At 41.8% G+C, this 13036-nt stretch overlaps 1 protein-coding gene across 1 annotated transcript in view; it reads left to right on the top strand.

Moving 5' to 3' along the window:
* Nucleotides 1-13036, top strand: part of SPAG17 (sperm associated antigen 17) — a 250892-nt gene that overhangs the window by 26903 nt on the left and 210953 nt on the right. The window contains exons 2-3 of the mRNA XM_068966033.1: nt 8020-8160; nt 8754-8837. Coding sequence (XP_068822134.1) covers nt 8020-8160; nt 8754-8837 — 225 coding nt within the window. The remainder of the gene's footprint in view (nt 1-8019; nt 8161-8753; nt 8838-13036) is intronic.

Consider the following 13036-nt stretch of genomic DNA (forward strand, 5'->3'; position numbering starts at 1 on the left):
CTTTTTGGATATGCATGCCCTTAATGGCCTGGATGACTTCACGAGTGTTCTTAAAGTGAACACAAAGAATGGAACCCTTGATTTGCATGATTCTGTGGTGGTTTCTGGGTCAAGTGAATAGCGCACCATTTTTAGAGGTCAGCTCAGGCCTCTTACCAGAAACGCTCACTTTGCTTTTGTTTTCAAGAACTGGTCCTACCTGATATCAGTATTTCAGATCTGGATCCATAAGATTAACCAGGTGAGTATTTGCAATGCAAATATCAAACATTTGATCCAAGTTCTTCAAGTAAGCAGGTCCCCATCTCTAATGAAAATTAGCCTGGTAGCCAGTCTTCTGTGTGTGGCTGTTTCAGAACTCATCCTGTTCTTATTCAGCTTCTGTACTCCTCATTTAACTCTGCTGCTGCTGCTGCTAAGTCACTTCAGTCGTATCCGACTCTGTGAGACCCTATAGACAACAGCCCACCAGGCTCCCCTGTCCCTGGGATTCTCCAGGCAAGAACACTGGAGTGGGTTGCCATTTTCTTCTCCAATGCATGAAAGTGAAAAGTGAAAAGGAAGTCACTCAGTCGTGTCCCACTCTTAAGGACCCCATGGACTGCAGCCTACCAGGCTCCTCCGTCCATGGGATTTTCTAGGCAAGAGTACTGGAATAGGTTGCCATTGCCTTCTCCATTTAACTCTAATCCCTGTCTTTTCACAGCTGATGATGGGTTGACATCTCTGACAAATCTGGACCAAGTACAAAATGATTTAAAGCTTTCTCCTGCCTCACACTCACATTCTCTCCCACAGCTCCCCAAATTCTATACCTGTAGAGTTTTAAAATCCTGTGTTCATGATTTTTTTCCATCTCTTCTAAAGACCTAAAATATTTTAAAAATATATAATTAACAAGTTTATTGTTATCAAAAGAAAATTATTTTACAAATTGACTGTCACTCATGAGGCAGCTGTTGATATTGTTTGATTTTTTTCTTGGTTCACGCATAAGCTTTCCACACTTGAAACAGCATACATGGGATAACCATGTTTGTTCTAATGACTAACACAAGGAGAAGCCCCCAAAATAATATCCATCATGATGGCTTTGATTATTGCTAAGTGCTGTGCCGAGAAAGGCTCTCTATAGATTTTCTCATTCAGTCTTTAAAACAGTCCCAAGATACTGTAGTTGCCCTTATTTATACATGAGGCACAGAGAAGTTAAGTAACTTGCCCAAGGATGCACAGCTGGTTCGCTGAGCTTCAAAAACAGGCATTCTGTATCCTGAGACCAGGCTCAAAGACCACTATGCCACAATGACCAGTGCTTTTCCAAGGGGCCACCAGAGTATGAGGGAGCTTCATCACCTGTGGGCAGGGAGTACTGGGGACTTCCCATGGCAACAGCCACAGTGCTCAGGTCCTGAGTGGGGACGTAACCCCTGAGATGGCCGAGAGGAAAGGAGAGCCTCGGAGTGAGTGGGTTGGCCCTGCTTCTACCACACTGGCCTCTGTCCTTAGCTCGTCACCTGCTTTTATAGAGCCCATTTTGAAGGATAGTGCTAAAGGCCCGGCCACCACTGAACCAGCATCAACAGACACTTAATTATGAATTCGCAAGGCACACGGCTGCACAATGTGTATTAGGGGCAGGAAGGGGGAGGACGGAGAAAATCTGCTCTGCCCTTCAGTGTTTTCTCAGCGACAGCCTTGGCCTTTTAAATCAAGATCAGCTCTAAGTCAGTCTCAGACCTGCAGACCTTCCTGGGATGGGGGCCACAGTGCGCTGCTAAATACGTTATAACCTGCTCTTCAGGAGGGAAGCTCTGATTCGTAGCATTGCTATTGCCTCAGTGTAAATGCTCCCACCACAGCGAATTTCAGGCTATCAACACAGCCTCACTGAACAGAGTCAGGAAGAGCTGTGGGCAATCTGATTCAGCACACTCCTGGATGAAGTCAGAAAATTCGGCCAAAGCTGATTCGTTAGAAAAGACCCTGATGCTGGGAAAGATTGAAGGCAGGAGGACAAGAGGCAACAGAGGACAGGATGGTTAGATGGCATCCCTGACTCAATGGACATGAATTTGAGCAAGGTCCCAGAGATGGTGAAGGGCAGAAAAACCTGGTGTGCTGCAGTCCACGGAGTCTCAGAGAGCTGGACACGACTGAGTGACTGAACAACCACGACGACAATGACAATACTCCTGGACAAAGTCAGAAAGTTAGGGTGTTCCGAGAGGGTGGTGCTGCTGCAGGAGACGAGGCTCAGGTGTGCGTTCTGGACCTAGTAACTCGTTTTATGTGTGGTTCCTTCTCTCCCCACCCTACTCTGATACCTTCCACCATAAAATCAAGCTCCTAAGAATGCCAAAGGCATCTTTAAAGAGAAGGGACTCATAGAATTTGCAGCCTGTAGGCAACAGGTGAAAGGGAAGAGGGAACTGCCCACCAATGGCCTCTTTGAGGGGAGATGGGAGAAAGCAGGAAGAAGGACAGAGGTGGGAGGAGTAGTTTTTCAGTCAGCACGTATGTGTATGTGATCCTCTGGCTTTTCCCTCCTCTCAGGAAGAGCTGCGTCCTTCCCCTAGCTGCCACCCTGCATACTGGTCCGAGTCACTCCCAGGAAACAGGTCTTAGCAGAGGGATGGCTTAGCAGGGTTTAGCTTCCCACACCCTTGTTACTGACCCCCTGATATGAACCATGTTCGATCAGATCCAGTCTGTTTTCCTCCCAAAGGACTTCAAGGCTAGGGACTGTAGATCCTGCTCAGCCCTGACATTCTAGGGCGTTATGATTCCCAGGGTCAGATTTCTTTCTAGAGCATCTTCTCTGTTGATTAACAGATACTCACATAGAGAGCACCCTGCTCTGTTGTGTATTCACTTCTGGGCACTATGAGCTGCAAAAGCACATAAAACAATTTTTCTGATCTAAAGGGCTTACAATCTCCTTGAGAAAATGTGACAGTTCTGTGAAATAATCCCTAAATAAGGAACACTTATAACAGCATGGTGATGCTATGCCAAACTGTAGCCTTTATAATAAATTGTGAGAAACCTATAATTAAAGAAGCATCCATGTGCTGTGTTGTGCTTAGTCACTCAGTTGTGTCCAACTCCTTGCGACCAAGTGGACTAGAGCCCACCAGGCACCTCTGTCCGTGGGGATTCTCCAGGCAAGATTACTGGAGTGGGTTGCCCTGCCCTCCTCCAGGGGATCTTCCCAACCCAGGGATCGAACCCAGGCTTCCCGCATTGCAGGCGGATTCTTTACCATCTGAGCCACCAGGGAAGCGAACTCATTTAGTAAAGACAGTCAAACTGCATCCTGGTCCTTTGTATTGTTCTTGTTTGTTACATAACAGTGTGTACCCAATTTTTAACTTATATTTCCAACTCATTTTACAGTTAGGATCCCCTTTTAACAAATACGATTATAGCAGCCAGTTCAATGTAATAAAAATATTTCTTCTTCTGGCCAACAGCCCATACTAACACTCCTTTGTTGATGGAGATCCAAGACTCCTTTTGAAGGAAAAACCCTGTATGAGAAAGACATTCACAAATCCCTGTCCATTAGGCAGTAAATCTACTTAACAAAAAGGTTATCCTTTCAGCAGAGTATTGACATAAAGTACAGGTTTGCCTATCTGCACAGTGTTAAATAACTCTCAACAAAAACCTGACTTTTTCAATGTTGCATTGATTTTATTTGGGGCTTCATAGGGCTTTTTGCTTCATAGAGCTCCACAGGTTCCAATCAGTTCTGGGTAGAGGACTGTGGGAATCTCACCCCGATCATCCAGGGCAGCAGATCCCCTGACACACTAGCCAAGGAAGCAGAAGTGAGCACGTGCATATCTGCCCTTGCCATTCCCTGTACCAGCCACTCAAGTGTGCTAACGGAAGGAAGAAATCTCACTCTCATCATGGAAAAGCTACTTTTCCACTTATTTTTTTCAATTTATTTTATTGACATTTATTTGATTTATAACATTGTGTTACTTTCTTCTATACAGCAAAGTGATTCAGTTTTACATATATGTATATATATTATACATTATATATATATATATTCTTTCTACATATTCATCTCCATTATGGTTCATCATAGCATATTGAATTAAGTGCCCTACACTGTACTACTTTTCACTTACATTTGAAAGGGTTTTGGTAATTATATTAGAATATAGGAATGCCTAAGTAAAAGTTGGAGAATTTTCAGTGTATGAAAGAAAATTTGTTATGAATCTACCATGTGTCTCTGGGACAGTGGGTTTATGTGAGCAGCCAGATTCTCTGCATTTACTTGAGTACTTTCTTGCCGTAGGAGTCGGGAATGTGTTTGGGTTAGGACACCCTCCTGCCAGGCTTCAAATTAGGTGAGGCTGATAAAGTAAATAGAAGGTAATGGATTGTGTCCATTCATGACTTCATTCCACCCTGGGAATGACTTTATCAATAACTACTCGAGGGCAAGACTTGGCAATAAGCATGTTCAGTAGATGTCTGCCGGCAATGGAAAGCTGATTTTATTTCCTAAGGTGTTTGAGATGTGCCAGACTGAAACCCTCTTCCCTCACTGTTGGATACATCTAGTGCAGTTTTCCGAAGATGAGTAATGGTTTCTTTCTCTAGGCTCATGCTGCTAATTACACCCAAGCTTCTTGAACTGTCTTAATCAAATTCACACACGGGTAGGGGCCCTGCAGGACTCAGGAGTGTGATGAACCAGGTTCTGTGTGTTGCACTTTCATTTGTCCTCACTGGTCAACTCTCGTTTTCTCTGTGCTCACTTCGCTTGCTGCCCTGTGAACTCAAATTTAAGGACTGTGTTTAGCTGCGCGTTAGGGTGGGATACCGGTGGAAGGGGGTATTTTAACTGTATTTTGCCAAATTTAAATTGGGTTGAATTCTTTTTTCCCAAATTAATTTCCTGTTTTTAATACTGCAGCCAGATAGGAGAGATTTGAAATCTACCATTATCCTGAAATACGAAGAAAAAAAGTTCAAAAATTTTATTTGTCGAGCATCATTTAGTTAAGGAGTCTCCCTAATTAGACACAGTTGGAAATGATTGCTCTCTGTGATGAGAGTATTGTGTGTTTCCTGGCATCTCGCTGCCCCCTACTGCAGAATGCCAGTGAGCGCATCCTTCTGGGCAGGCGATCTTTGGGTTATTACTGTCTGGTCAGTCCATTTCATGCTTCCCTGGGTTCTGGCGATGTAATTAGACACTAATCCATGATTCCAACAAAGTCCTGTGTCGGTCCTATTTTGCCAAATAGACCCAATTTTTAGAGTAGGTGTTTGGTGGGCTTGAGAGTGCAGAAAGTAGATCTTAATTGCACTCTTGAGACCCCTTCCAGTGGAGACACATGGCCTGGCTCCTAACTGAGCTTGTAGAGAATTCTGAACGCGAACAAATCTCCTCCTGCTCTAGTGCAGGCAGTCTGTCAGAGGGTGATCACTGGGACCCCAGGAGTTTCAGTATCTCGCCAATAATCAGAGGAAAAGATTTTGTGTCAAGATGCACTCCTACAGTGCAAAGCAACAAGAACAATGGGCTTTGAGAGAGAGTCAAGCTTGGGAAATTTCCTCAAACTCTTTTAGCCTTTGTAAAATAGTCCTTGATAAAAAAAAAAAAAGTAATCTTAGACATTTTAAAGTTTTAATACATCATCTATTTTGAAACCTCTATATACTTTAACATGTGATATAAATCTTCCTCTATTAGGTATACTGTGGCCAAAATAGCCATTAGGTGCAATTTAAGGATTATGGAAAGGCGCTCTGAACCTAAAGGCTTGCTCTCAAAACTGTTCTGAAATAATCACAAAATTGTGAGCCATGTATGTGGTCTCCATGAAGTTCTGCCAAAATGACCTTGAAACAAGCTGTTTAACTTCGTTGGGCCTCTGTTTTTCCATCTATAAAGTATTAGTGCCCCTATTTAAAGGGATTACTTAAGGATTCAATGAGATAACATATGCCTGACACATGGCAGATTTCAATAATTGTTACCTCCTACCTCCTCCTCTTTCCCTCACCTTTTTTTTTTCCTGATCTGAAATAGTCAACACCTGTCTCGAATGCCAGACACTAATGGGTAAATGGTGGATTACGATGCCCTCTTTGTGAATTGTCCCCAAAGAGCTGAGAGGCAGCCATTTCTCGTCACCATTAGCTTTTGAAAATTGGCTAAGAAATCTGTAAGAGGGTGTGGGATAAGCGGGTAAATGTAGCCATTAAAATCTTCAGTGTAGAAACTATAGCTAATAGGAACATCAAGTCATTGCCTATTCAGGAACTTCATCTGCTTTACTAAGGAAAGAAAGATTTTTCTTCTTGAATGATGATTGTCATTGCAGTTTTGACTAAGGGAGCAGACAAGCGGAAAGAAAAGTCATCCAATGTGGAGAAAGGTCGTTTGGTGATTATGGAGTTTTTTTCCAGTTATAAATATCACACTTGCTTTTCAGAATCAGGCTATTTGAAAAACAGATGCTCAGTCTTCCTATGGTGAATCAGTCAACGAAAAAAGACTTGAAATCCAGTGTAACAGAAGGAAACGCAGAGCCACACCTACATGCATGCTTGTACATGTGCACAAACACAAGTACACACTTTGTAGATTAAATAGAAATTTCTATGCTTTTATGTGTGTTATTTGTCTTGGTGACAACATTGAAAATTGTGTGGGTTTTGTTATGTGGTTAGGGTTGGTGAGTTTCCATGCAGAGAAGTAAGAGACATTTAACGATAGTCACTCTTTGATGGTAAAGAAGAATTTGTCTTTTCTCCCATCCATACTCTAGTTGTATCGTTATCTTGACACATGATTTGGACAGAAACCCAGAGAACCATGGAAAATTATGTGTTTCATTAAATTTCTGTAAAATCTTTCCAGATCGTCTTAGACAATATTCTGGAATTTACCAAGGGTGAATTTTAGTCTATTTTTATCAGATCTCTGGAATGGAGCTAGAGGAAATCTTACATACATCTCTGTCCAACCCCCTTATTTTATAAATGGAGAAACTAAGGTCTAAAGAGGTCGCAGGGCCAGGGTGTCCTCCCTTATTATTATCTCCCTTTCCTGATGAATGTATCACGTTTGCTTCGTCCTTCTCCCCAAGGTAGTGAGTGTTCAGCAGCAATAGACCTGATTTGCATGAGTTTGGCTTTCCTTAGCATCGCATCATGGGAAAGTCAGTCAATTCCATTCCTCATTTCCTCCAGAGAATTGCTTCTTCCCAACAAAATTATAATAGAAAGGGATTATCGAACAAATATATTGTTTTTTAGTAACTTATTTTTTTATTTGATGAAACATTTCATGTTCAAGTTTAAAACTGCAGCCTATTTCTTGAGAGTAAAAAGAACTCACATGTGAATTAGTAATGAGAGTGTTGTGTTTACATTAGGAGGAGAATATGTGTTCTAGTTCTGTCCTTTACAAAAACTAGATCCATGGATGGTGAATAGTGAAAAATATTTTGCATCAAAAACTCTGGGATTGAATTTTACCTCATGTAAAAAAAGCTTATTTGGCAACTCATTCAATATTACCGAACAATCAAAAAATATTTATCAAGTCCCTTCTATTTTCCTAGCAGTGTTTAGCATCTTAAGATGTATCAGGGAACAAAACAAAGATTGCTGCATTGGAAATTGTACATTCATGCACATATGTAACAGACAGATGAACTATTGCTTTCCAGTACCAAAGTATTATTTCACAGCATTATAGTGAAAATGTGTCATTTAAAAAATTAAAAATTGTCTTCCTTAAAATATAGATCTCGTTTCTCAGGGAAATTGCTTTTGGGGCAAGTTGCATGAAATTTGGCACAATACTGCCGCCTTGTGGCTGCTTGAATCAAAAACCCACATACACCGTAATGTCAGCCTGTCTTTAAAGTAAGGTTTCTAGGACTGTTAACCCTGTTTGTCAGTGGAAGCCTCTGACACAAAATTACCTCGCCAGGAGTACTTAGAACCTGATTCCTTCTGATTTTGTCACAGAACGACTGGAAGGGCTCCATCGCTTTTGTCGTTGGAAACCGGATCGAGGACGAGGTTCTCATTCACGCTCTCACCCTCGCTGTCCAAGTTCCTCAGCGCAGACTCTTCAGTATGGTCTCCTGGCAAGACATCGTCCAGCAGGTACCTGTCCCGTCTCACCCCGACGCCCGTTGGAGACATCTTTCTTAAAATAATAAAGTAACGAAATCAATAAAACTAACACATTCTTGGGCGGTTTGGTAAGTTTGGGTGCATGACTTTGCTGAAACACTTAGCTAGAATAAATTTGGAAAGATCTAATCTGGAAGGGGTTGTTTTTTGTTCGTGAATGCTGCCCTTTCAGCATCCATTCATTCAACAAAAATGTCTGAGGTCATACTAGGCTCCATGCTAGGTTTTGTGAGGAATTATTTAATAAAGGTCTCAACAGCAATAAAAGACAAAACTATTTAATGTTCCAAGAAAGGCCATAACTAACTGGAAAAACGAAGCCTCCGAAGACTCCTAGCTGTCAGAGGTTGGACGAGAATGATAACACAGAGAAGTTCTGTCAGATGGCACATCCTTGTACAATTACTAATGGTTTACCAAAGTGGCTATAAATATTTGAACTAACTGATGACTGTCTCTTCCCCAATCCCTCAAATCACCTAGGTACTTGAAAGGAACATCTACCTATCTAAGTATTCTTTAAGTAAGCCCTTCTTTTTCCTTATGAATGAATTTTCTTACAGGTCAATGGATCAAGTGCAGTTTTTGGAAGTACATCTAAAAAGGCAAAGAAACCTCTAGGTGGTAATGCTCCCTTATATTCTGAGGTAGGTAAATGCATTGATTGAAGAGAATTTTGTAATTTTTTTTAAAAAAAAGCAAGAATTGAAGTAATAATTTTATAGTCACTTTTTAAAAAAATTAATTCATTTTTTGAAAGCAAATCCCCTCTCATTGTTGGGGCTGTTTGTTCCTAATGATGGGCATGTAAAAAAATCCATTTCCCTTTTAACAAAATCTCCCTTTAGGAAAAAAAAGTTGTCCCACATTGTCTACACTATTACTGGGTCCAGTTGAAGACTATAAATCAGAAATGTGTATATATAAAAGTGTGGGGTCAAACTTTTTTATGGTAATTACTGAGTGTGTGATGGTATTAAAGGGGGTCGTGTTATTGGTGTATTACAAAGTGTTAGTTTCACCGAAGAAACAATGTAAAAACGCCCCAGAAAGTGCTTCCTGCGCATGACAGAGAAACAACTGGAATAGTTTTCCATCCGTCTGTGAACTTTGTGTACACTTCACATTCTACTTTGATCAGTGTGAAAATAACAATGCTCTTCAGATTAGTGATCCATTCCGCTCCTAGCAGATGCAAAAATCTGTCCTGGCTGGCCAGTGGGTTTGTACAAAGGACTTAGAACTCAGCCTCAGTACAGGGGCTTTCCTCTTACCCTGCCTTGTTAATATCCAACTTCCAAGAAACTATAAAAATCCAACAATTAATTAGAATATCGCTTAAAATTTGTCAGGCACTATTTTTATGACTCTGCAGACCAAAAGCATAAAGATTTTGGGATCTTTCAAAACAAACTTGTTTGCACTTTATTTCAGTGATGACTAATAAAAGTTTTTATGTGTCTTGGTTCTTGGATGGTTTCATAATAGGCTCTGTAGTGTTGCCTGCGTACTATCTGAACGAGCTCCCCTGGATTTATTTACGACTGCCAATACTGTGGATTTTGTAGCATTAACTCTTGCTGCACTACCCCTGCTGTCATGGAAAACTCATTCTGCACTGTTAAGGTCAGAGAACGTGCCTTCTATCTTTTGTTAGGATGTCCCACATGTGTGTGCCCAAGTTGAAACATTACGTGATACCTGGATTTAAAATATTGCAAGTTTTCTTCTGAAGTAGCCATAGAAATCCACGTCCAATTCTCAGACCTGGGATCAATTAGCCCCTCCTCCCCCTCCCACCCAAAGGACTCTTTCTTCTTCAAAGATGCTCAGAGAAAATCAGGGATGATAACGGGCCAGTTTTTACATCTGATGTGGACAGGCATCTTGACTTGGATGTGGGATAGCCCGATGTTACAGACCCAGAGTTCAATTAGAAAGCCATTCATCTCCAATCTGTGCTGCGACTCTGAGGAGCCTTCACTCGGAGGAGGTCCGTCTCACATCTGGCTCCCCCACATTCTTCCAGGGGAGCATTTGGGCAACAAGCTTCCCACACCGGCTCACAGACGCTCTTCTGAATGGTTTCAGAAGAAAAGGGGAGGCAGGATGAGCACCACAGAGATGGGCCTGGGGTGCACCAGACCTGCATTAATGTCAGTCACTGAAGCCAAAGTGGATCAGACACATGAACAAATGCGGGCTCCTGGGTAGCATCAGGCAAGGCCAGCATGCACACCCGGAAAAGAGGGCACATCTCCAACCGCAGTCCCTCCACACTTAGGGCCTGTTTTGGCCCCTCTTCCCAAGAGAAGTGAAATGGTACAACCGGTGCCTACTGAGGGTCTCAAGGCAGTTAGGCGTGGTGGCCCTGAAGGAGGCCCAGAGCCCAACTCTTTGAGGACCTCTGGACCGTCCAGGCATGCAGACGGCCTGCTCTTAGCTCCACTTCTGCTTGAAAGCTTTCACGGTCGGGAGCAACTAGGACAGTGGCCACAGGTGAATTCCTCAAGAGCCTGTTTAGGAAGTCTTTTATTTTTCTACTCAAAGGAAACTCTGCGGTGGGGGAAGAAAAGATAATCCAACAAAATTGCTTCTGTTACATGGGAAATTCATAGAGGGAGGAGGGAGAACTCAAAATAGATAATATAAAGGCTATGTACTGACTCTGACTTCTATTTGTAGGATACTCTCATCAGCCTTAAATCAGAGCCTCTTCGTTCTTACTTTAAACACAATTCTAACCTGTTTGGCTTTCTGGTTTCCCAACCTGCGGTCGATTAGGAGCAGAGAATTCAAGTGAAACTTCACTCCAGTGCAGTTGATCCATGAGTAGTAAAAGAGTGTCAGAACCACATTACATATTTCCAATAACGACTTGAAATGTCTGGGCCAGCAAAGACCACATTCCACAGTGATTTGCTCAGGCTTTCATTTGGATGGCTTGGTGCTATGTACACACAGCCTCATTTTGAAATTATGTAATTTCCCCCTGAAACTTTAGAATTTCATCTAGCCACCGTACTGTGTTTGTGAGATAGTCTTTATTTATAAATTATCATTCTTTGAAAACGTGCTTAGGTTTCCGCTAATGCGACTCCACAGAGACATAGCGGTCTGTGTGCTTTCCGCGTCTCTTTAGGGAAACTAGTTTTGCTCTAGAAGGAACTACTCCAAAGACCCGTGTGGGAATGGAAAGAGAATTTGCCCCTTTGTATATGGTCTCAGGAATGTTAGCTATCACTTCACCATTCTAGTAGTGGCGGTGGTAGTATTTCATCATGAGGATGAAGATGGTTATGATCCCATATACTGGCATTACATGTAATTTCCACCAGGTAATTCTACATGAAGATGTGTACACACATGAGAATGGGTATACAGACATTTCTTGCATTATTAGTGACCAGTTTTACTAAATGCCAAACAATGAATACATTCTTGCTCAGGCACTAGGTGTCAGACTATGTAGACAGTGGAAGGAGTGGAATATGAATAGTGTAACGATCCTAACCTCAAGAAGTTTAAGGATTAGTTAGGGGGGGGAAAAGAAAAGAAAATAGACATGCCTGACACAGAGTAGGTATTCAGTATGTGTTTGTTAAATTGTATAACACAATGCAGAAAATTGTCAGTGAAGTCTGTGAAGGAGAAATGGAGTGTTCTGGGCATTTTAAGGAAGATCTTAGGTTAGCCTAGGTGGTGAGAGCTAGAGGAGCCTTGCAGAGAAGGTGGCATTGGAAAGGAAGTGGAGCTGACAATTTTGATCTTTTAAATATATTGTCCCAATTGACCTATACTATAATTAAAATTATATGCTCTCTCTATATATACATATACATGCATATATATCCCCATTCTTACACAGAGGGCAATGGAAGCATAGAGAAGGCAAGACTTATAATAATTTGAAAATTTTAGAAAATTGGATTTAATGAATTTACCATAGTTAAAAACATAGCCTCCGATTTTTCCACCTTGCCACATACCCAGTCTTCTTTCACTGGGATCAAAACTGTCCACCCTTGGATAGAGATAGGTCCTGACTTTCAAATGTGGGGACATTCTATGTAAAGGGAACAAACAGCTCAAGCAAAGGAACAGGAAGGGAAGAGAAGACAGGCTGCATATGTACTAAATTTGTCCTTACATGGTGCCATGTGCACAAATTAGGAAAGGTACACCCAGTACATATCTTAATTACAACTTTAAAATCCTAAAGGTGGGATTTTATGTGAAACTATCTAAAACACTGGGGGAAAAAATATATTAAAAAACCTTTAATATTCATGCCTGCATTTAAGTTTATTCTTTAAATGTGCACAAATATTTCTGTGTGTGCTTCATGGTCCACATACTGGACTTCCCTGGTCGCCCAGATGGTCAGCAATCTGCCTGCAATGCAAGAGACCCAGAGTCAATCCCTTGTTGGAAAGATCCCCTGGAGAAGGGAATGGCTACCCACTCCAGTATTCTTGCTTGGAGAATTCCATGGACAGAGGAGCCTGGGAGGCTAGAGTCCATGGGGTTGCAAACAGTCAGGCATGACTTAGTGACTTTCACTCACTCACTCATTCATGGTCCACAGAGAGAATCTGACCTGTTCATTGGCCAGACTCAGCTCTGACAAAAACCAAAAGGAAAATATTGATGGACATTCAAAGCCAACTGAAATGTTATCAATGAGAAAGCTCTGTGTGTATGATACGTGCAAAAATTCTCCCATTTGTGAGTAAATCTGATACACGATGGTATCTGAGCATTTATAAGTTCAGTTCAGTTCAGTCACTCAGTCGTGTCTGACTCTTTGCGACCCCATGAACCGCAGCACACCAGGCCTCCCTGT

The sequence above is a fragment of the Capricornis sumatraensis genome, chromosome 2 (assembly GCF_032405125.1).
Source record: "Capricornis sumatraensis isolate serow.1 chromosome 2, serow.2, whole genome shotgun sequence".
NCBI classification, from domain to species: domain Eukaryota; kingdom Metazoa; phylum Chordata; class Mammalia; order Artiodactyla; family Bovidae; genus Capricornis; species Capricornis sumatraensis.